The 22,120-nt window shown below is 38.9% G+C and overlaps 1 protein-coding gene across 1 annotated transcript; it reads left to right on the top strand.

Annotated features, from left to right (window-relative positions):
• Positions 1-713: 713 nt before the first annotated feature.
• Positions 714-21,791, top strand: RD3 (RD3 regulator of GUCY2D). Its single transcript, XM_075267070.1, has 3 exons — positions 714-1,102; positions 8,687-9,001; positions 21,265-21,791. Exons 2-3 carry the CDS (start codon positions 8,706-8,708, stop codon positions 21,560-21,562), a joined length of 594 nt encoding a protein of 197 aa, XP_075123171.1. The 5' UTR covers positions 714-1,102; positions 8,687-8,705; the 3' UTR covers positions 21,563-21,791.
• Positions 21,792-22,120: the final 329 nt, after the last annotated feature.

The following is a 22,120-nucleotide window of genomic DNA, read 5'->3' as shown; positions in this document are numbered from 1 at the left end:
ATTGCAAGCAAGAGGACTCTCCAAACGGAAACCCAAACACAAATGTGAATGGGGCCTTAGGTGACATGTACCCTGTTCAGCGGCACAGACGCGCGGATCATATCTGTGAGCCGCCTATACATCCACGGCCCCATTCACTCAGGTCAGTGAGTGCAGGCTGCAAAACGGATGGGAATAGGACCTGTCCTGGGTTTTGCCCCCTTGCAGACGACCATGTGCTAGGTCAGTGAGTGTCATGGCTAGCACACTGACTCATTCAGTGCAGGCCAACAGTCCGAGCCACAAAATATAAAGCGGGTTCTATTCCTGTCCGATTTTGCATGACATCCGTGTGCCGCCTGTGCATCGGCCGTGCGGGACTTTCACAGTCGTATACAACCTACCTGATGCACAGTTGTGTGTATGGGGTTATAGGAATGAATGGGTCAGTATGCTAGAGATGAAAACCACATACAGCACACCGCCAATGTATATAGAGCCGAACAGTGTAAAAGATTGTTCTAAAAAATTGCAAGGAGCAAAAATACAAGTTTTTCATCTCCAGAGATTTTTTTTCTACCGTCAGCACCATCATAATATATTCCTGTTATATAACTAGGCATATATAACTTCTGCTGCGGGGCTGGTAGTTTAGTATCTGGGACACTCGAGGAGTCTATCAGGGGCGCTATTGCACAGGTTTCAGTTCATGCCTTGCAGCAGAGCTGTGTGTCTATGACCTGCCCCAGTCATCCTCATACTTCTCCCTGCCCACCACTAATCTGCATTAGAAAACACTGTATTCCTCTGGCTGACTCACCCTGACTACACGTAACCCTGTGACTACTGCCAGCCCTCTACTCGTACAGCTAAATCCTACTAAACCACAAGGGGGTCCCAGAGCGGGGCTTACACTGTCTGGGCTCAGTTCACCGAGATGCTGCCTGATAACCTGAGCAGCTTGTACCTCGCCTCCACAAGCGTCATGTGCACGGCCAACTAAACATCACTGCAAATTCTGCGCGGTGCCAGGACTCAACCCAGCCATTAACCCTTACCCTGGAAGGTGCCGCATCCTCGTCTTCATCGCCCTCCTCATCCTCTCAGCTCCCGAATAACAAAAGTAAGTGTGATATTGCAAGTTTTAATTGTTAGAATTGCAAATGAGTTTTTGCTTCAATTTCTAGAATTTAAAATTTGATCTTTTCAAGTTCTAGAATTTGAAATTTAATCTTTTCAATTTCTAGAATTTGAAATTTGATATAGTTTATTTTTGCAATGTGTACAATTTGAAATTAGAATTTTTAGAATGGATACAATTTGAAATCTTTTGACTTTCATAAATTGTTATCAGGTCGCCCGAGGATTCGTAAGGACTTTGGAGGATATTTCTATAACGGCGCAGTAATAATACTGTATTGTGCTGATTGTGGTTTGGAAATAGGTCAGTCTGTGGTGGGTAGAGAAGGGTTAATCTGGTGGTTTTCTGTTATTCGGTACATTGTGTGAATGTATTGGGGCTGATGAACAGACAACTTCGTTAAGATACGCTCCTTAAGACGAGCCTTGTAGTAATTTAAACCCACTTATACTGTATATTGTTCTCTTGCCGTACATAGTCTTAAAGGGGCGCTCATGTACATAGTTACATAGTAGATGAGGTTGGATAAAGACATCAGTCCATCAAGTCCAACTTATAACCCTACAATCCCTACAGTGTTGATCCAGGGGAAGGCAAATACCCCCATGAGGCTCATAGAACCCTAACGTTGTAGTATAGACCCTGTGACAACCCGTTCTCTAGTCTCAGGCACCACAGAGGTTAATTCCGACATATCTATCATCCATATAGATATGTGATGTTTAAAGGGGTTTGTTAAGTTTGCCGGTGACCGTGGCAGAGAAGACCAAACACCCCCATTATATTCGCTGTCAACTTTCTACATCGACAATATGACAAAGGTTTGGTGGCAAGTAATAGAATTGCTGCAATATCCCTGAGAATATAAGAGTGGCTCAGTGGGTAATACCAGATATCTGTAATCTACAGTGTAAGGGTTAAAGGGGGTTATATAGTAGATGAGGTTGGATGGAGAGATCAGTTCATCAAGTCTACCCTATAACCCTACAATCCCTACAGTGTTGATCCAGAGGAAGACAAAAAAAACCATTAGGCTCATGCATGATATGTATATAAATGGGGCTTTACTATTGGGACCCTTCTGATTACTTGAATGGGGTTCCTGTATCGCTTTACCTATGGATATGGATAGTGTGAGGGTGGAGGAGACGCTCCCAATGAACCTGAATGGTATAGGACCTGTCATGAGATCTGACATCCGTCATGTCATCGGTGCTGAATGTTTTGGTGTTTTGTTTATCCAAATCTATTCAGCCATTCCGCAGATATAAGCCCTGTTAGTGTTGATGCAAATTAGGATCTACTTGCCAAGTGAGCGGTAACACTGTGTTCTGTAGGTCATGCTGTGATGCCACCCACTTAGCTAGTAGACCACAATTTGCACGAACATTAACAGGGCTTATATCTTTGGAATAGCTGAACAGATTTGGATAAACAAAATACCAAAACGCTCAGAGTGACAGCGCCGATCACATGGTGGATGTCATTGGGATTGTCACGTATGGTGACAGGTTCTCTTTAAAAGTCATAGCATTTGTCTAAGATACGCCATCACTATATCAGTTGCCATGCTCAGAAACTCCTACAATCCCGAGAATAAAGGGGCAGGCCTGGTTAGCACAGTGAAACTACAACTCCCAGCATGCTCCATTCACTTCCATGGGAGTTCCATGAACAGCAGAGCCAGTATGCATGCTGGGAGTTGTAGTTTTATAACAGCTGGAGACTTAGCATAGAAATAGCCGAGATGTTGGTGGAAAAATGGCAGGTTATAACAAATCTTTTCCCACAATAAGATATCATTCTGCTCCGCTCTGATCACTCAACGGCTATTCCTTCTGACTCCCCCATACACATGCATGCTCGGCTTCTACCAAACTATTTCCGTAAATTTTCTTTTTGCACATATTTGTATTTGACCCATTGCCATACACATTGACGGTGGTATAATACAAGGGTTGGGCGTATTATCATGCAAGGCGCGCGTGTAGAAATGTCTACCATACACCTGCTATTGCATGTACCTAAATCCTCTGTAACAAGCTCACAAAGCAATCTACATAACAGGATTAGACAGGAATAAACACTACACCGAGGCTTAACAATAAACTTACTATGTTCAGACAACAAAAGAAAATGTAAGATGGCAGATAGGAGTTAGGAGAGCGCACGTGGAAACAGGCTCGACAAGACTGAGCAACGCAGGTAGACGCCATGAGGGAAAACTGGGTGTATTGATAGTATAATGGAGCCCAGAGAGGCATGGGTCCTAGGTAAACCACAGGTATGTTGCCAGAAAGCCTTAGGGTATAGAGAGGGATGATTATTGCAGGTTGTAGGCTCGGGTTCAAGTCTTTGACGTTCATGGCACGTTGCATCATCTACTATGTTGGAGAAGGGGAAGTTTATTACTTTAACTCCTTCATGCCCTGTGCTATATCTATATCCTTCAAACTGATGAGTGTTAGCCGAAACAGTGATGGTGCAGGTGCAGGCCCTCTGCAGCGGGTGTAAGCGCGTCTGCAACTGCACAAACTGTAACCAACATGGTGAACCCCATAAAAACCAGAAACAATATCTGTAGGCCACAGCTGTTTTTAGTTCATCTTGCCTCCTGGTAAGTGCCCTATAAAGGTGCCAATGGAAATATCAACCCATCCCGCAAAAAATAAGCCCTCAATGTTGTAACGTTCAGTATATAGGAACCGAAGAAAAAATGTTATAGTTAAAAAATTGTAAAAATTATATTAATTTAATTTCTGTCAATGTCAAACTGATTTGGGGGGACTTGTTTTCAATGGGAGGCAGAAAAAATAGGCCCCCTTCTTGATGTTACCGCTTTCTCCTCTAGTTCTTGAAAATCTACTACATATATAGTACCGAGTATTAGAGGATGAATGGAAGAAAGTAATATCCTACATTCACATGGCCTTAGTACAAAGAAGCCATGAAAATGGACCAATGTGTTTCCACACATTTAACTACAAACAAACTGTGTCATCTAAAGCTACATTCACACGAATGTAGATTAATGTAGATTGTAAGCCCCATATAGCGGTGCCAATGTCTTTGGGGTATGGGAGGAAATCCACACAAACACGGGGAGAACATACAAACTCCTTGCAGATGTTGTTCCTGGCAGGATTTGAACCCAGGACTCCAGCGCTGCAAGGCTGCACTGCTAACCACTGAGCCACCGTGTTGCGCAAAAAAAATAGACATTTGACATCGCTGTTTTGTACCCAAGGGGCATCCTTTTCCACAAATCCCTCATGTATTTCATGACTGATCCATTTTACCGGACCATTAAAAAAATAGTAGGTCATGTGATGTATTTTTAACAGTTTTCAAGGATCTCCCGGAACCCTGAAAGATATGAAAGATCCCTGAAAACGTGCGCCCGTAGGGTACAAAAAAAGCTGTGAAAAATAGACATTTTTCACGGCTTTGTTTGTATCACTGTCATGTGACTACACAGTGTTTGTTTGTAGTCTGTCATCATGGAAACACATTGGTCTGTAGAAGAGCTGTAGACAAGGAACATTGTTAATCAAGACTATTTGCAACATTGTATTTTTTTACATTATTATACTCATATTGAGATGATGGGATTCTAATTTTGCCTAGGGCCGTAGAATAGAGGGGGGAGGTTATTTTGGAAGTTGCGAATGTTCCAGAAGATTCTGTATGTACAGGTACTTAGAGAACTGTTGTTTGTCTCTTAATCCTGTGTCTTTGCCTTCACTTTATCCGTCCCTCAAGAAGAGGAAAATAATCACCTCTGCACCTCAGTGACTGCGCAGGAGACGACAGGGACGCCGCGGCTAACCCTGGAGCCCGCCACTCGTACACAACACATAATGCCAGATGTATGCTGTATAATACACACGTAAATACGGGATCAGCTACGTAAGAGGCTTCTGGGTAGTTATTAACCCCGTAAGGAACCAAACAGTGATAAACAGCAGAATAGACTTTTTTGCACCCTTTTTTTTATTTGTTAAAGATGAGGATACATTATAATAATTTTTTATACAAATAGTTTTTTGTCATTTCCAACAATGTTGAAACCAAAAAATTTGCAAAAATAATAAAATAATATTAAAATATAATATTTTATTCATTGGAAAATAGAAAGGAGAGGCGTAACCTGGAAGCTACCGGGCCCCAAAAAATTTGTCAAGGGGCCTCTGCCTAGGTTGTACCATTTACAATAGTGATTTATTTTATAGGGCAGAGGGACTTGGGGCCCCCCTCTGGGTCCAGGGCCCAGTGGCTACCGCTGCACACCCCATAGTGATGTGGCTATTATGGAGCGTTGTTCCTGTTGTCATGCTGACGCTGGTTGTTTCGAGGATACTTTGTTTCTTATCATGGCAAATGCAACGTCTGATGTTTTGATCATTTTTTATATAAAATTTTTTGGGAGACTGGGCCGTACTCACTGTATGGGGCAACTATTTTTATCGTTTGGGGCATTTTCAGTTTCCGGGGATGTCTAATGTGCTGATTTTTATATGTTATTAGGAAAAAGGGGAGAGGATAAAAAAAAATAATTTTTTTTTTTTTTGCTTTAAAACTCTATAACTTTTATTATTGGACCTCCCAGGGGATGTTTTAACAGTATATTATAAAATCTATTGACTTCTATTACAGGCAAGCCAACCATAGACGGCCGGTAATAGAAGTCAATGGATTTTACATTACCCGCCGCCTTTACCAGACTCCCAGCTGTCATGGTAACAGAGTATCGGTGATCATAGTCAATATGGTGGCGCCCGTGCCCGTCACTCTTCCCTTCTGCCTCCTCAGTTGCAATTGACCAAGGTCTCTCAAGAGTATAATGCCACATATAAGACAGAGGAACCTTGGGGGCCATGTGGGGTGCCACAACAGACTGGTTATGGACGGGGTTACAGACTCTGCAAACAAGGGGTGTCCTCATATACTGACAGCAAGCGGTTACCCATATTGTGTTGCGGTGGACACAATGGGGAACTCTCACTATTGGGGTTAGAAGTCCAAGCGATGCAGCCGAAGATTACTGACGTCTGACCTGGTGAAGAGAAATTAAGGTGTGTGTGGGGGAAGGGGAGGAGGTGAATTTATACCCTAGGCCATGAGCATTTAAGGCCCAGATGCCCCAGAAATCTAGAGACATTAGTTGGCCATTTCTGGCAATTGAGGGCAGATCTTATCCAGGTTCTCTGCTAAACTGGATTGAAGATTTGCAGCTATTAGCCCTTTTAGGGACGTGACTGCAGATGTGTCAGACAGTAATCTTCCCGAGCAATGGGATTTATGGAGCTGTCATCCATCGGCGCACCACCTGCTGCAGGACACAGATCTGTCTTTTAACCAGAGATGGAACATTTCATATCTTATAATTCTCCAGACACATCATGTAATCTTCACATAACCCCAATAGCCCAGGAAATTCTACTACTGGCAGGTGCAGCATGGAGCTACACCATGTATACAGTATATACGTGTCATGGACAGAGGCCACTAAACCGACTCCGACTACACGATAACCCTGCTGACCAATGACACCATATCATGTCCTATAAGGCCACCCGTAGTATGTATCTGTTATACCCATGAGATATCACCGATCTCTACATAAGCTAAGTATAATAATACCAATAAGATAAGAGGGGGGAGTTATAGGAGGTGCAGAGGTAGCGGTTGTACTCACACCCAGGGGACACAAAGATGTCTCAGGGTGGGGGGTCCTTGTTTGTGCAGAAGACAAAACAAAGAAAGTTCAGTTATATATAGAAATCCCGGATTAACTTCAGTTGCCCGGAAAAATCCCTGTACACGCGACGCTGCTAACCCACAAAGAAGCTTAAAGACTCCACTGGCACCGTCTAGTAAACTAAGTTATGTCTAGACCTGGAGAGATGTCGTAAATAGGAGAAGATGCGGGATTTAGTCAAGGAAGGGGGGAGTTCATGAATAAGAACGCACATACAATGAGTAGTCGTCTATATAGAGGTAATAAATAATGCCGCCATATAGTGTACACCAACAGTGTTGCCATATAGTGCACATGAAAAATGTTGCCATATTGTACAAGTGGTACAAGTGATGGTGTTATACAGGTCACATAATAAATGGCAATCTTGGGCACACTTTGGTGCCATACAGTGCACATAATAAACACTCCCATACTGTACAAATAACTAATAGTTATATTCTGCTCACATTAAACACTGCCATACTGTACAAATAACTAATAGTTATATACTGCTCACATTATTAAACACTGCCATACTGTACAAATAACTAATAGTTATATACTGTGCACATAATAAACACTGCCATACTGTACAAATAACTAATAGTTATATACTGTGCACATAATAAACACTGCCATACTGTACAAATAACTAATAGTTATATACTGCTCACATTATTAAACACTGCTATACTGTACAAACTAATAGTTATATACTGTGCGCATAATAAACACTCCCATACTGTACAAATAACTAATAGTTATATACTGCTCACATTATTAAACACTGCCATACTGTACAAATAACTAATAGTTATATACTGCTCACATTATTAAACACTACCATACTGTACAAATAACTAATAGTTATATACTGTGCACATCGTTAACACTGCCGTACTGTGCAAATAACTTGTAGTGTTGTTTAGTGCACATAACTAGCACTGCCACGGTATGCAAATTAATTGTGCTGCCATACTGAGCAACTGATGGTGTTATACAGTGCACATAATAAACACTGCTATACTGTACACATAGCTAATAGTGGTATACAGTACACATAACTAAATCTGCCACACTGTACAACTAAATAATTGTGATATACGGTACACATATTTATCACTGACATACTGTACAAGTACACAATAGTGCCATACAATACCTAATAGTGCTATACATTGCAGATAATTCACACTGCAACACTGTACAAATAAATAAGGGCACTATACAGCACACATAATTTATATTTCTAACATTATTTACTCAACAGCCGCTGTGCCCTTGATGGCAGCAACGCCAGAATAACCAAAGTAATAGCGCAACCCTAAATACTGCCCGTCATAAACAAAAATGTTAGCAGGGCGCCCATATCAATAGTATCAGCTTATTATAGCGGTATCCTATGTGCTAATCGGCAGTTAAATGGTTAATACAGATGAGTCCTTTTGACTGGCCATATCCAGATATGTTTTCCAGAAGGTGATCAGCTTTACAATCTTCACTGTTTCCTGATATTGTATCACATATTGGTCTGCTATGTGTGGCCACCCAGTGGTTGTGATGAGGATTGCAGCCATTCCAGGGCATTGCGATACGTTATGATATTGTATTGAATTGGTTTCATGACAAATCTGAGCTACGTTCAGGGGGGAACACATCTGTAGGCACCCCTGCATCAGTACTATAACTGACAGGTTATTTTTTTTTTTTTTTGGGGGGGGGGGGGTCCATGTTTTTGATGTTGCAGGACCCCCAGGAGCTTTAAGTGACTCTTTATGGAATTTTCTATTCCAATACTTGCTAACCCCATTTCTATATTCCAGGTTGACCTTCCGGTGAGACATGGCGCTGACGTCTTGGTTCAGATGGAATGAGCCGAACTTGAGACTTTCCCAGAGGAACCCTGCTGACATGGTGGTGGAGACGTTGATGATGGAGCTGAGCTGGCAAATGAAGCAGGCCGAAAAACAGCAGCGAGAGAAGGAGAATGAATATAGAAAGATTAAGACTGGGGTGGACTACAGCTGGCTGGTCAGTTACCCCAAACACAACTACGACATCAGCCCCGTGGAGAGGCTCCAGCTGGAGGACTCGTGCGGCTCCATCCACCCGTCCTACTGCGGGCCAGTTATCCTCAGGTAGACATTATTGTCTTTAGGGAATGTTCACACCGTGTGTCATGGCTTTGGATCATAATGGCAATATTGGGCAGACCTAGGGCGCATGCGCAGTGGGAGTGGGGTGTCCATCCTTGGCTTCTCTAAGGATCTGCACAGGTGTGGGGTCCCCAGAGATGAGACTTAGCGGACTTATCTCTAGGTACGTATAAGGGTTTACTATACTTACTTCCCTCATGTTCCTTGGGTTCTGGACTGGTTCCACCCCTGGGTCACGTGATCAGGACCTGCACCTGGACTATGGGGTACTACCTGTACTGCAGATAACTAATACTGGAATTCCTCAAATTTTTTTTGGGAAGCCTCGCCCTTAAGGGCATGGCCACCGCCTCCAGGACATCATAACCACTTTGGAGCTTCAGGGGACCCAAAATCCAGTATTATAGATACCACAGGTATGTGGCGGCCCTATTACATAACTCGCATTGAGGCCCAAGAGCTTCAAGTTAGGCCTCTGACATTACATGTGACTTGGACACTTTATTTGTCGGGCATGTCCAAGAAGGGGGCTCGGCCAGCACATAAAGTGCCCGAATAACATATCAAGTCATAGGACTAACTTGAAGTTCTTGGGCCCCCAAATATATAAATATATATAAAATATGCAAAATATATAATGGGGCTGCCATGTACCATGTGTGGGGTCGAGCAATCGGGAAAGATCGGATCCTGATCAGCGATCGAGCAAATTTCACAATAGTGATCAGGATCGGCTGGAAAATGATCAAAAATCGGATTTGAAATCTCAAGATCGGCTCAACACCACTGTATATATAATATAGAATTAGGGTTGAGCAATCGGGATCAAGAAAGATCGGATCCCGAACGGTGATTGAGTAAATTTCACAATTGCGATTGGGATCAGCTGAAAAATGATCAGAAATCAGATTTTATAATCGATCCTGAAATCTCAAGATTAGATACACACGTCTGCACACATTACTACACGCCAGGGGATTGGATACATGCGTCTGCACACAGTACCACATGCCAAAGGATTGGATACGTGCATCTGCACACAGTTCCACACACCAGAGGATTAGATATGCGTGTCTGCACACAGTTGTACACGCCATAGGATTAGATACACGCATCTGCACACAGTACCACACTCGTAGGATTATATACGTGCGTCTACACACAGTTCCACATGCCGTAGGATTAGATACACACAATATCACACAGGGGAGGATTAGATACGTGCATCTGCACACAGTACCACACTTTGGAGGATTAGATACATGCCTCTGCACACAGTACCACACGCCAGAGGATTAGATACATGCATCTGCACACAGTTCTACATGCCAGAGAATTAGATACATGCATCTTCACACAATACCACACACCGGAGGATTAGATACACGCAACTGCACACAATACCACATGGGGGAGGACTAGATATGTGCCTCTTCACACAGTACCACATGCCAGAGGATTAGATTCGCGCCTCTCCACACAATACCACATGCCGGAGAATTAGATACGCGCCACTGCACACAAAACCACATAGGTGAGGATTAGATACATGCCTCTGCACACAATACCACACGCCAGAGAATTACATACGCATCTCAGCACACAGTACCACACGCTAGAGGATTAGATACGTGTGTCTGCAGACAGTACCACATGCCGTAAGATTAGATATGCACGTCTGCACACAGTTTCACTTTCCGGAGGATTAGATACGTGCCTCTTCACACAATACCACACCGGGGAGGATTAGATACATGCATCTGCACACAGTACCACACGCCGGAGGATTAGATATGTGCATCTGCACACAGTACCACACCAACAAGGATTAGATACTTGCGTCTAAACACAGTACTACACGGGGAAGGATTAGATACAGCTTTACTCCAGGTATCCATAACAACTGATCACAGGTTTTTCACTGATATCCAAAATGACGCTTATGGACATGCACACAAACCACATACAAAATACACCAGTGCAAAATTGGACAATTCTTATGGGGCCACTACACAAACATAAAATGTAATATACCCGTGCGAAGCCGGGTCCTCCTGCTAGTATAATATACAATTAGGGTTCAGCGATTGGGATCGGGGAAAGATCGGATCCCGAATGGCAATCAAGCAAATTTTACGATTAGGATCGGCTGGAAAATGATCGAAAATTGGATTTTAAAATCGATTATGAAATCTCAAGATCGGCTCAACCCTAACCATGTGTTATCTACAATACTGGAGTCCTATTTTGTAGAAAGGCCTTTGGGCCCCCTGAAGCTTTAGGGCCCGGCACCTATGTACCCCGTACAGTATAGCTAAGCCCCTGTTAAAGTGACCCGGTGGCCCCAGAGATTTGCCTCCTGGAGTTTCTGGGAAAGTTGTCTAGTATGAGGTAACTACCTGTAAACATGGCGGGGAGGGGCAATAACCCAGGGGCCGGGCGCTGGTTCTGATCACGTGACCCAAGACAATCCCTTTAAGAACAGATAATCTGTATTTTCAGACATAAAAGCACTGGTAAGTCAGCGACTACTTTTAGGGCAGCGTCTTAGTAATACTCCGCTATTTATATCTCTAGTAAACAATCTTTGATTCCAGAATCTTCTGTCTTGCAAATCATCGAGCCACAATTGTAGTATAATTTGCCAACGTCGCCATGACAACGCGGAGCCGTTCATGAAGATGTAATTTAATTTCTGCCAGTAACATCCGGTGAATGAAGGCTTAAGCGCAAATCCATTAGAAGTACAAGGAGACGTAGCTAACTAATATCTAAGATGTCCGGCCTAGGTACAGCGAGCTGCGATCACAAATTGGAATATTAGTTCAGGTCCACTATGTGTGGTGCGGGCCCTGTGTTGTGGTGCGGGCCCGGGAACTTCCGTTCCAGTTTAAGACAATTGTAAAGTTAGTTTACTGACAGACAGCGACCAGATAAATCTACAAGTATCCTGCGTATAAATGGGCACCTGTCCCTTTAAGAAGTGACTGTCCGCACAGGATCCCCCGAATCTCTCCTAAATTACATTTCTAGCAGCCGCACTCCGGGCCATAAAGCTCTTGTAAGTGAGGAAACAGGAGGGGAGAACTAGGAATAAGAAAGGTCATGTAGGAGGACAACTGAAATAATGTAATGACCCGGATAAGTGATGGCTCAAGAACTGCTCTTATATGACTGGATGACCTGATGGCTATCTATCTATCTATCTATCTATCTATCTATCTATCTATCTATCTCCTATCTATCTATCTATCTATCTATCTATCTATTATCTATCTATCTATCTATCTATCTATCTATCTATCTCCTATCTATCTATCTATCTATCTATCTATCTATCTATCTATCTCCTATCTATCTATCTCCTATCTATCTATCTATCTATCTATCTATCTATCTCATATCTATCTATCTATCTATCTATCTATCTATCTATCTCCTATCTATCTATCTATCTATCTATCTATCTATCTATCTATCTCCTATCTATCTATCTATCTATCTATCTATCTATCTATCTATCATCTATCTATCTATCTCCTATCTATCTATCTATCTATCTATCTATCTATCTATCTCCTATCTATCTATCTATCTATCTATCTATCTATCTATCTATCTCCTATCTATCTATCTCCTATCTATCTATCTATCTATCTATCTATCTATCTATCTATCTATCTATCTATCTCCTATCTATCTATCTATCTATCTATCTATCTATCTATCTATCTCCTATCTATCTATCTCCTATCTATCTATCTATCTATCTATCTCCTATCTATTATCTATCTATCTATCTATCTATCTATCTATCTATCTATCTATCTATCTATCTATCTATCTATCTATCATCTATATCTATCTATCTATCTATCTATCTATCTATCTATCTATCTATCTATCTATCTATCTCCTATCTATCTATCTATCTATCTATCTATCTATTATCTATCTATCTATCTATCTATCTATCTATCTATCTATCTATCTCCTATCTATCTATCTATCTATCTATCTCCTATCTATCTATCTCCTATCTATCTATCTATCTATCTATCTATCTATCTATCTATCTCATATCTATCTATCTATCTATCTATCTATCTATCTATCTATCTCCTATCTATCTATCTATCTATCTATCTATCTATCTATCTCCTATCTATCTATCTATCTATCTATCTATCTATCATCTATCTATCTATCTCCTATCTATCTATCTATCTATCTATCTATCTATCTATCTCCTATCTATCTATCTATCTATCTATCTATCTATCTATCTATCTCCTATCTATCTATCTCCTATCTATCTATCTATCTATCTATCTATCTATCTATCTATCTCCTATCTATCTATCTATCTATCTATCTATCTATCTATCTATCTCCTATCTATCTATCTCCTATCTATCTATCTATCTATCTATCTATCTATCTATCTATCTATCTCCTATCTATTATCTATCTATCTATCTATCTATCTATCTATCTATCTATCTATCTATCTATCTATCATCTATATCTATCTATCTATCTATCTATCTATCTATCTATCTATCTATCTATCTATCTATCTATCTCCTATCTATTATCTATCTATCTATCTATCTATCTCCTATCTATCTATCTATCTATCTATCTATCTATCTATCTATCTATCTATCTATCTATCTCCTATCTATCTATCTATCTATCTATCTATCTATCTATCTATCTATCTATCTCCTATATCTATCTATCTATCTATCTATCTATCTATCTATCTATCTATCTATCTATCTATCTATCTATCTCCTATCTATCTATCTATCTATCTATCTATCTATCTATCTATCTCCTATCTATCTATCTCCTATCTATCTATCTATCTATCTATCTATCTATCTATCTATCTATCTATCTATCTCCTATATCTATCTATCTATCTATCTATCTATCTATCTATCTATCTATCTATCTATCTCCTATCTATCTATCTATCTATCTATCTATCTATCTATCTATCTATCTCCTATCTATCTATCTATCTATCTCCTATCTATCTATCTATCTCCTATCTATCTATCTATCTATCTATCTATCATCTATCTATCTATCTATCTATCTATCTATCTATCTATCATCTATCTATCTATCTATCTATCTATCTATCTCCTATCTATCTATCTATCTATCTATCTATCTCCTATCTATCTATCTATCTATCTATCTATCTATCTATCTATCATCTATATCTATCTATCTATCTATCTATCTATCTATCTATCTCCTATATCTATCTATCTATCTATCTATCTATCTATCTATCTATCTATCTATCTCCTATCTATCTATCTATCTATCTATCTATCTCCTATCTATCTATCTCCTATCTATCTATCTATCTATCTATCTATCTATCTATCTATCTATCTCCTATATCTATCTATCTATCTATCTATCTATCTATCTATCTATCTATCTATCTCCTATCTATCTATCTATCTATCTATCTATCTATCTATCTATCTATCTCCTATCTCTATCTATCTATCTATCTATCTATCTATCTATCTATCTATCTATCTATCTCCTATCTATCTATCTATCTATCTATCTATCTATCTCCTATATCTATCTATCTATCTATCTATCTATCTATCTATCTATCTATCTATCTATCTATCTCCTATCTATCTATCTATCTATCTATCTATCTATCTCCTATCTATCTATCTCCTATCTATCTATCTATCTATCTATCTATCATCTATCTATCATCTATCTATCTATCTATCTATCTATCTATCTATCTCCTATCTATCTATCTATCTATCTATCTATCTATCTATCTATCTATCTCCTATATCTATCTATCTATCTATCTATCTATCTATCTATCTATCTATCTCCTATCTATCTATCTATCTATCTATCTATCTATCTCCTATCTATCTATCTCCTATCTATCTATCTATCTATCTATCTATCTATCTATCTATCTATCTCCTATATCTATCTATCTATCTATCTATCTATCTATCTATCTATCTATCTATCTATCTATCATCTATATCTATCTATCTATCTATCTATCTATCTATCTATCTATCTATCTATCTATCTATCTATCTATCTATCTATCTCCTATATCTATCTATCTATCTATCTATCTATCTATCTATCTATCTATCTATCTATCTATCTATCTCCTATCTATCTATCTATCTATCTATCTCCTATCTATCTATCTCCTATCTATCTATCTATCTATCTATCTATCTCCTATATCTATCTATCTATCTATCTATCTATCTATCTATCTATCTATCTATCTCCTATCTATCTATCTATCTATCTATCTATCTATCTATCTATCTATCTATCTATCTCCTATCTCTATCTATCTATCTATCTATCTATCTCCTATCTATCTATCTATCTATCTATCTATCTATCTATCTATCTATCTATCTCCTATATCTATCTATCTATCTATCTATCTATCTATCTATCTATCTATCTATCTATCTATCTCCTATCTATCTATCTATCTATCTATCTATCTATCTATCTATCTATCTCCTATCTATCTATCTCCTATCTATCTATCTATCTATCTATCTATCTATCTATCTATCTATCTATCATCTATCTATCATCTATCTATCTATCTATCTATCTATCTATCTATCTCCTATCTATCTATCTATCTATCTATCTATCTATCTATCTATCTATCTATCTATCTCCTATATCTATCTATCTATCTATCTATCTATCTATCTATCTATCTATCTATCTCCTATCTATCTATCTATCTATCTCCTATCTATCTATCTCCTATCTATCTATCTATCTATCTATCTATCTATCTATCTATCTATCTCCTATATCTATCTATCTATCTATCTATCTATCTATCTATCTATCTATCTATCTATCTCCTATCTATCTATCTATCTATCTATCTATCTATCTCCTATCTATCTATCTATCTATCTATCTATCTATCTATCTATCTATCTATCTCCTATATCTATCTATCTATCTATCTATCTCCTATCTATCTATCTATCTATCTATCTATCTATCTATCTATCTATCTCCTATCTATCTATCTCCTATCTATCTATCTATCTATCTATCTATCTATCTATCTATCTATCATCTATCTATCATCTATCTATCTATCTATCTATCTATCTCCTATCTATCTATCTATCTATCTATCTATCTATCTATCTATCTCCTATCTATCTATCTATCTATCTATCTATCTATCTATCTATCTATCTATCTATCTATCTATCTCCTATATCTATCTATCTATCTATCTATCTATCTATCTATCTCCTATCTATCTATCTATCTATCTATCTATCTATCTATCTATCTATCTCCTATATCTATCTATCTATCTATCTATCTATCTATCTATCTATCTCCTATCTATCTATCTATCTATCTATCTATCTATCTATCTCCTATCTATCTATCTATCTATCTATCTATCTATCTATCTATCTCCTATATCTATCTATCTATCTATCTATCTATCTATCTATCTATCTATCTATCTATCTCCTATCTATCTATCTATCTATCTATCTATCTATCTATCTATCTCCTATCTATCTATCTCCTATCTATCTATCTATCTATCTATCTATCTATCTATCTATCTCCTATCTATCTATCTATCTATCTATCTATCTATCTATCTATCATCTATATCTATCTATCTATCTATCTATCTATCTATCTATCTATCTATCTATCTATCTATCTCCTATCTATCTATCTCCTATCTATCTATCTATCTATCTATCTATCTATCTATCTCCTATCTATCTATCTATCTATCTATCTATCTATCTATCTATCTATCATCTATATCTATCTATCTATCTATCTATCTATCTATCTATCTATCTATCTATCTATCTATCTATCTCCTATATCTATCTATCTATCTATCTATCTATCTATCTATCTATCTATCTATCTATCTCCTATCTATCTATCTATCTATCTATCTATCTATCTCCTATCTATCTATCTATCTATCTATCTATCTATCTATCTATCTATCTATCTATCTCCTATATCTATCTATCTATCTATCTATCTATCTCCTATCTATCTATCTATCTATCTATCTATCTATCTATCTATCTATCTCCTATCTATCTATCTATCTATCTATCTATCTATCTATCTCCTATCTATCTATCTATCTATCTATCTATCTATCTATCTATCTATCTATCTATCTCCTATCTATCTATCTCCTATCTATCTATCTATCTATCTATCTATCTATCTATCTATCTATCATCTATCTATCATCTATCTATCTATCTATCTCCTATCTATCTATCTATCTATCTATCTATCTATCTATCTATCTATCTATCTATCTATCTATCTCCTATATCTATCTATCTATCTATCTATCTATCTATCTATCTATCTATCTATCTATCTATCTATCTATCTATCTATCTATCTCCTATATCTATCTATCTATCTATCTATCTATCTATCTATCTATCTATCTATCTATCTATCTATCTATCTCCTATCTATCTATCTATCTATCTATCTATCTATCTCCTATCTATCTATCTCCTATCTATCTATCTATCTATCTATCTATCTATCTATCTATCTATCTATCTATCTATCTATCTCCTATATCTATCTATCTATCTATCTATCTATCTATCTATCTATCTCCTATCTATCTATCTATCTATCTATCTATCTATCTCCTATCTATCTATCTATCTATCTATCTATCTATCTATCTCCTATATCTATCTATCTATCTATCTATCTATCTATCTATCTATCTCCTATCTATCTATCTATCTATCTATCTATCTCCTATCTATCTATCTCCTATCTATCTATCTATCTATCTATCTATCTATCTATCTATCATCTATCTATCATCTATCTATCTATCTATCTATCTATCTCCTATCTATCTATCTATCTATCTATCTATCTATCTATCTCCTATCTATCTATCTATCTATCTATCTATCTATCTATCTCCTATCTATCTATCTATCTATCTATCTATCTATCTATCTATCTATCTCCTATATCTATCTATCTATCTATCTATCTATCTATCTATCTATCTATCTATCTATCTCCTATCTATCTATCTATCTATCATCTATCTATCTATCTATCTATCTATCTATCTATCTATCTCCTATCTATCTATCTATCTATCTATCTATCTATCTATCTATCTCCTATCTCTATCTATCTATCTATCTCTATCTATCTATCTATCTATCTATCTATCTATCTATCTCCTATCTATCTATCTATCTATCTATCTATCTATCTATCTATCTCCTATCTATCTATCTATCTATCTATCTATCTATCTCCTATCTATCTATCTATCTATCTATCTATCTATCTATCTATCTCCTATCCATCTATCTATCTATCTATCTATCTATCTATCTCCTATCTATCTATCTATCTATCTATCTATCTATCTATCTCCTATCTATCTATCTATCTATCTATCTATCTATCTATCTATCTATCTATCTATCTATCTATCTATGCTATGTCACTATTCACAAATTATTTTTCGTTAGAGAACATTGGGACATATTTATCACTAGAAGTCCAACACTTTTCTGTCTACACTTCTGCCAAAATTTATGGTGTTCGGCGTTTACGACAAATAGTGCGCACCAGAAAGAACAGACAAATACGACAGACTCAACGCTTTTGAAAAATCTTCCCCAGAATGGACGAGGTTTAGACGTTTCTCACTTTATGACACATTTAGGAAATAGAAAAGAACGAACATGGCGCAGATGTCCTGTGTAAAGTAGAACCCGTATAATATGATGTAATGAATTTACGACACTTCCCTTGGTGCGCTCTACATTCCCGTCGTCACACATTTGTCTCCTCTGTAATCGAGAGATGATTTGTGTCTCTTATGTTGTACCAAACATTGTAGGGTTTTCGATGCCTCCGCCCAATATTTCTTCCTTACAGCCTGAGAATTAAGTTTTTATCTGAATTTTTTGCACCAAACATTTGTCTCATGGTGAGTTATAATTTTGTGGCTTCTAGAAACTCTCCAAGTTTATGAAGGTCCAAGCGATAGATCATAAATACGTCTGAAACTACCAGCAGGATTCATTGTCTGAGGGTGCATTCAGACTACGTAACGCCGGGCGTGTATGAGAGCCGTACACGCCGGCATTACGGCAGACTGCCGAACACTTCCCATTCACTTCAATGGGAGCGCTCGTAAACGCCGCTGTTACGAGTGCTCCCATTGAAGTGAATGGGAAGTGTTCGGCAGTCTGCCGTAATGCCGACGTGTACGGCTCTCATACACGCCCGGCGCTACGTAGTGTGAATGCACCCTAAGACCGATCAACAGTATAGATGAATGTGCCCCATTGGTTTGCGCGAATCACAAATTTACTGCTTGTCGAAATATAAGTAAGTGAAGTCCTTAAAGGGATTCTACCATTAAAACCTCTTTTTTTGTGGATAAGACGTTGGAATAGCCTTTAGAAAGGCTATTCGTCTCTTACCTTTAGATGTGATCTCCGCCGCGCCGTTCCTTAGAAATACCGGTTTTTACTGGTATGCAAATTAGTTCTCTGGCAGCGATGGGGGCGTCCCCACTGCTGCTCAAGAACACGATCCTGCGACGCCTCTATCTTCGGCTGGATCCTCCCCTTTTCTGTCGTCTTCCTCCTGCGTCACCTCCGACGCCTGCGCAGTTGGCTCTGCCAGTGAGACACTAGTAGAGCAGACTGTGCATGCCGGCTGCCATTTTTGGGAGGCCGCTCTTGCAGTTCAGTGAAGGAGTGGCCTCCCAAAAATGGCCGCCGGCCGGCATTCGCACTCGGCTCTGCTGGTGTCTCACTGGCGGAGCCAACTGCGCAGGCGTCGGAGGTGACGCAGGAGGAAGACGACAGAGAAGGGGAGGATCCAGCCGAAGATAGAGGCGTCGCAGGATCGTGTTCTTGAGCAGCAGTGGGGACGCTCCCATCGCATTTTCAGCACTGGGGCCCGCCCCCATCGCTGTGAGAGAACTAATTTGCATACCGGTAAAAACCGGTATTTCTAAGGAACGGCGTGGCGGAGATCACATCTAAAGGTAAGAGACGAATAGACTTTCTAAAGGCTATTCCAACGTCTTATCCACAAAATAAGAGGTTTTAATGGTAGAATCCCTTTAAGTATCCTTTGGCTTCCACCATTGGACAGATCCGTCCTTACACTTCAGTCTGTTCTTCTGCTCCCTCGGCTGATGTGAACAGGCCTTTCTATCGCTTGTATCATGTTTTATTTTAGATTCAGATTAACACATCGGCTCACAAAGGGATGAATAATACAGAAGACTTTCTCATGAATCAGGAACCTGTGAGGATGACGCGGATTCATCACAAGGACAAAAACATCTTTAGGGATTTTAATGAGAATTGATGCAAATGAAAAATTGCGTTTTTGTCTAAAAAGATCAGACGTTTGTTACACATCAGGAAGGACATAGAAAGCTGAATGATGAGCCTTGGATATCAGGGAGCTCGGAGCTTCTGGTATAGAAATACCGCTAAAATATACAATACAGCTCCTTAGTGGAGATTGCAGATGGACAAAATTTTTTAATTTTTTTCCCTTCACGACCTTTGACATAGAACTACATCATAACACTGGAAAGGGTTAATAGAATGGGCCTGAGAAACGAGGCTGCTCCATATGGAGTTGGGGCTGGCTGTGTTATCCAACCGACACCCGCCTGCAATAGTGTGATCAGATATAACCCCTGAGATGTAGTCAATGGCATATGAGCAGTTAGCTGTAGATAGTGAATTTCTCTCAGTTCCTTGATCTCTACCGTTTTTTTGGCACAATGTAATCAGGAGATGGAGAGGGTTCTAATGAAGACCCCCAAGCCCGATATCTTCTTACACCTTTTATGGGAAGACACCATAGGCACAATGCACTGCAATACAAAAGTACTGCACTATACTGTACGAGTGATCAATTGATCGCAAAGTCAGATCTAGTTCACTAAAGTAAATTAAAAACGATTCCAATATAAAACCTAGGATTTTTTTTTTAACGAAAGGCAACCAGACTGGTGACAATATTTGGATATTGGGGTGAGGGGGAAAATAAATTGTAACTGTTATTCCAAAAAGGTGTTTGATTGATTCTTATCCTAACGATCCGCCTTCTTCCAGATTCCGGCAGATGGTTGCAGAGTATGAACCAGATGTACAGGAGGTTCCCCGTCTCTTCCGGGCGGTTCTTCAAGAAGCTTCTGAGAAAATGAAGGAAGAAGAGGATGCCAAGAAACTTGCCCGGCAGTGGAACACAAAGAGAGCCATGAGCTTGTCCCTCACCACCTTCAAGTCTCGAGCCAGGATCTACCCGTTCATGAGTGACATTAAGACCATCTCCGAGGATGTGGAACGAGAAGTTGAGCCCAATCGTAGAGTTTGGAGCATGCCGGAGTTCCGAACCACCAAAGATGAATAAACTCCAACAGAAGGGAAGACAATATGAAGACCACCAAGGACAATTTGGCCTTAGTTTTTTTGCACTTGTTGAAAAAGACATACATTTTTTGTAGACGACATATCAATAGTTTTTGGTCAATGTTTTACTTAAAGGACTGATTTTTTTTAATGAGAACGGACCAAGGTGTAGTCTCGTAGACTTGTAGGCTCCTTACGTCAGTGGAGAAGACCTAGAAATGAGATGTAAAAGCCTTAGCCAGCTTTACACGAGCCTGTTTCCAGTGGGCCATTGCATCGAGAATTTTTGTACAGTGGATGTTTTTTAGTGGGCGGAGGGAGGGGTAGGTAAGACCGATGGGTTTTCAACTCCAGCCTTCAGGTACCCAAACAAAGGACATGATTTGAGGATATCCAGTAGGGACCCTGAGAGTCGACAACAGAAGTCACTTGAAAAACATCTTGCCATATGTAGCAGTCCACAATCCGGGGACCAAATTTTACTTTATTACAGTCTTCGAGCCCTTTGGGTCTCTTATACTTGTGCAGGCAAAAGAGAAGTTGAACATATCGACCAATG

Source organism: Leptodactylus fuscus, chromosome 3 (genome assembly GCF_031893055.1).
Source record: "Leptodactylus fuscus isolate aLepFus1 chromosome 3, aLepFus1.hap2, whole genome shotgun sequence".
NCBI lineage: Eukaryota > Metazoa > Chordata > Amphibia > Anura > Leptodactylidae > Leptodactylus > Leptodactylus fuscus.
This window is presented reverse-complemented; position numbering and strand designations above follow the sequence as displayed.

What these genes read in the sequence shown, in the direction of transcription:
- RD3 (XM_075267070.1), top strand. Translation starts at nt 8,706, where the DNA reads ATGGCGCTGACGTCTTGGTTCAGATGGAATGAGCCGAACTTGAGACTT. An exon ending in TGCGGGCCAGTTATCCTCAG is followed by an intron (nt 9,002 to 21,264) that starts GTAGACATTATT and finishes GCCTTCTTCCAG; the next exon opens with ATTCCGGCAGATGGTTGCAG.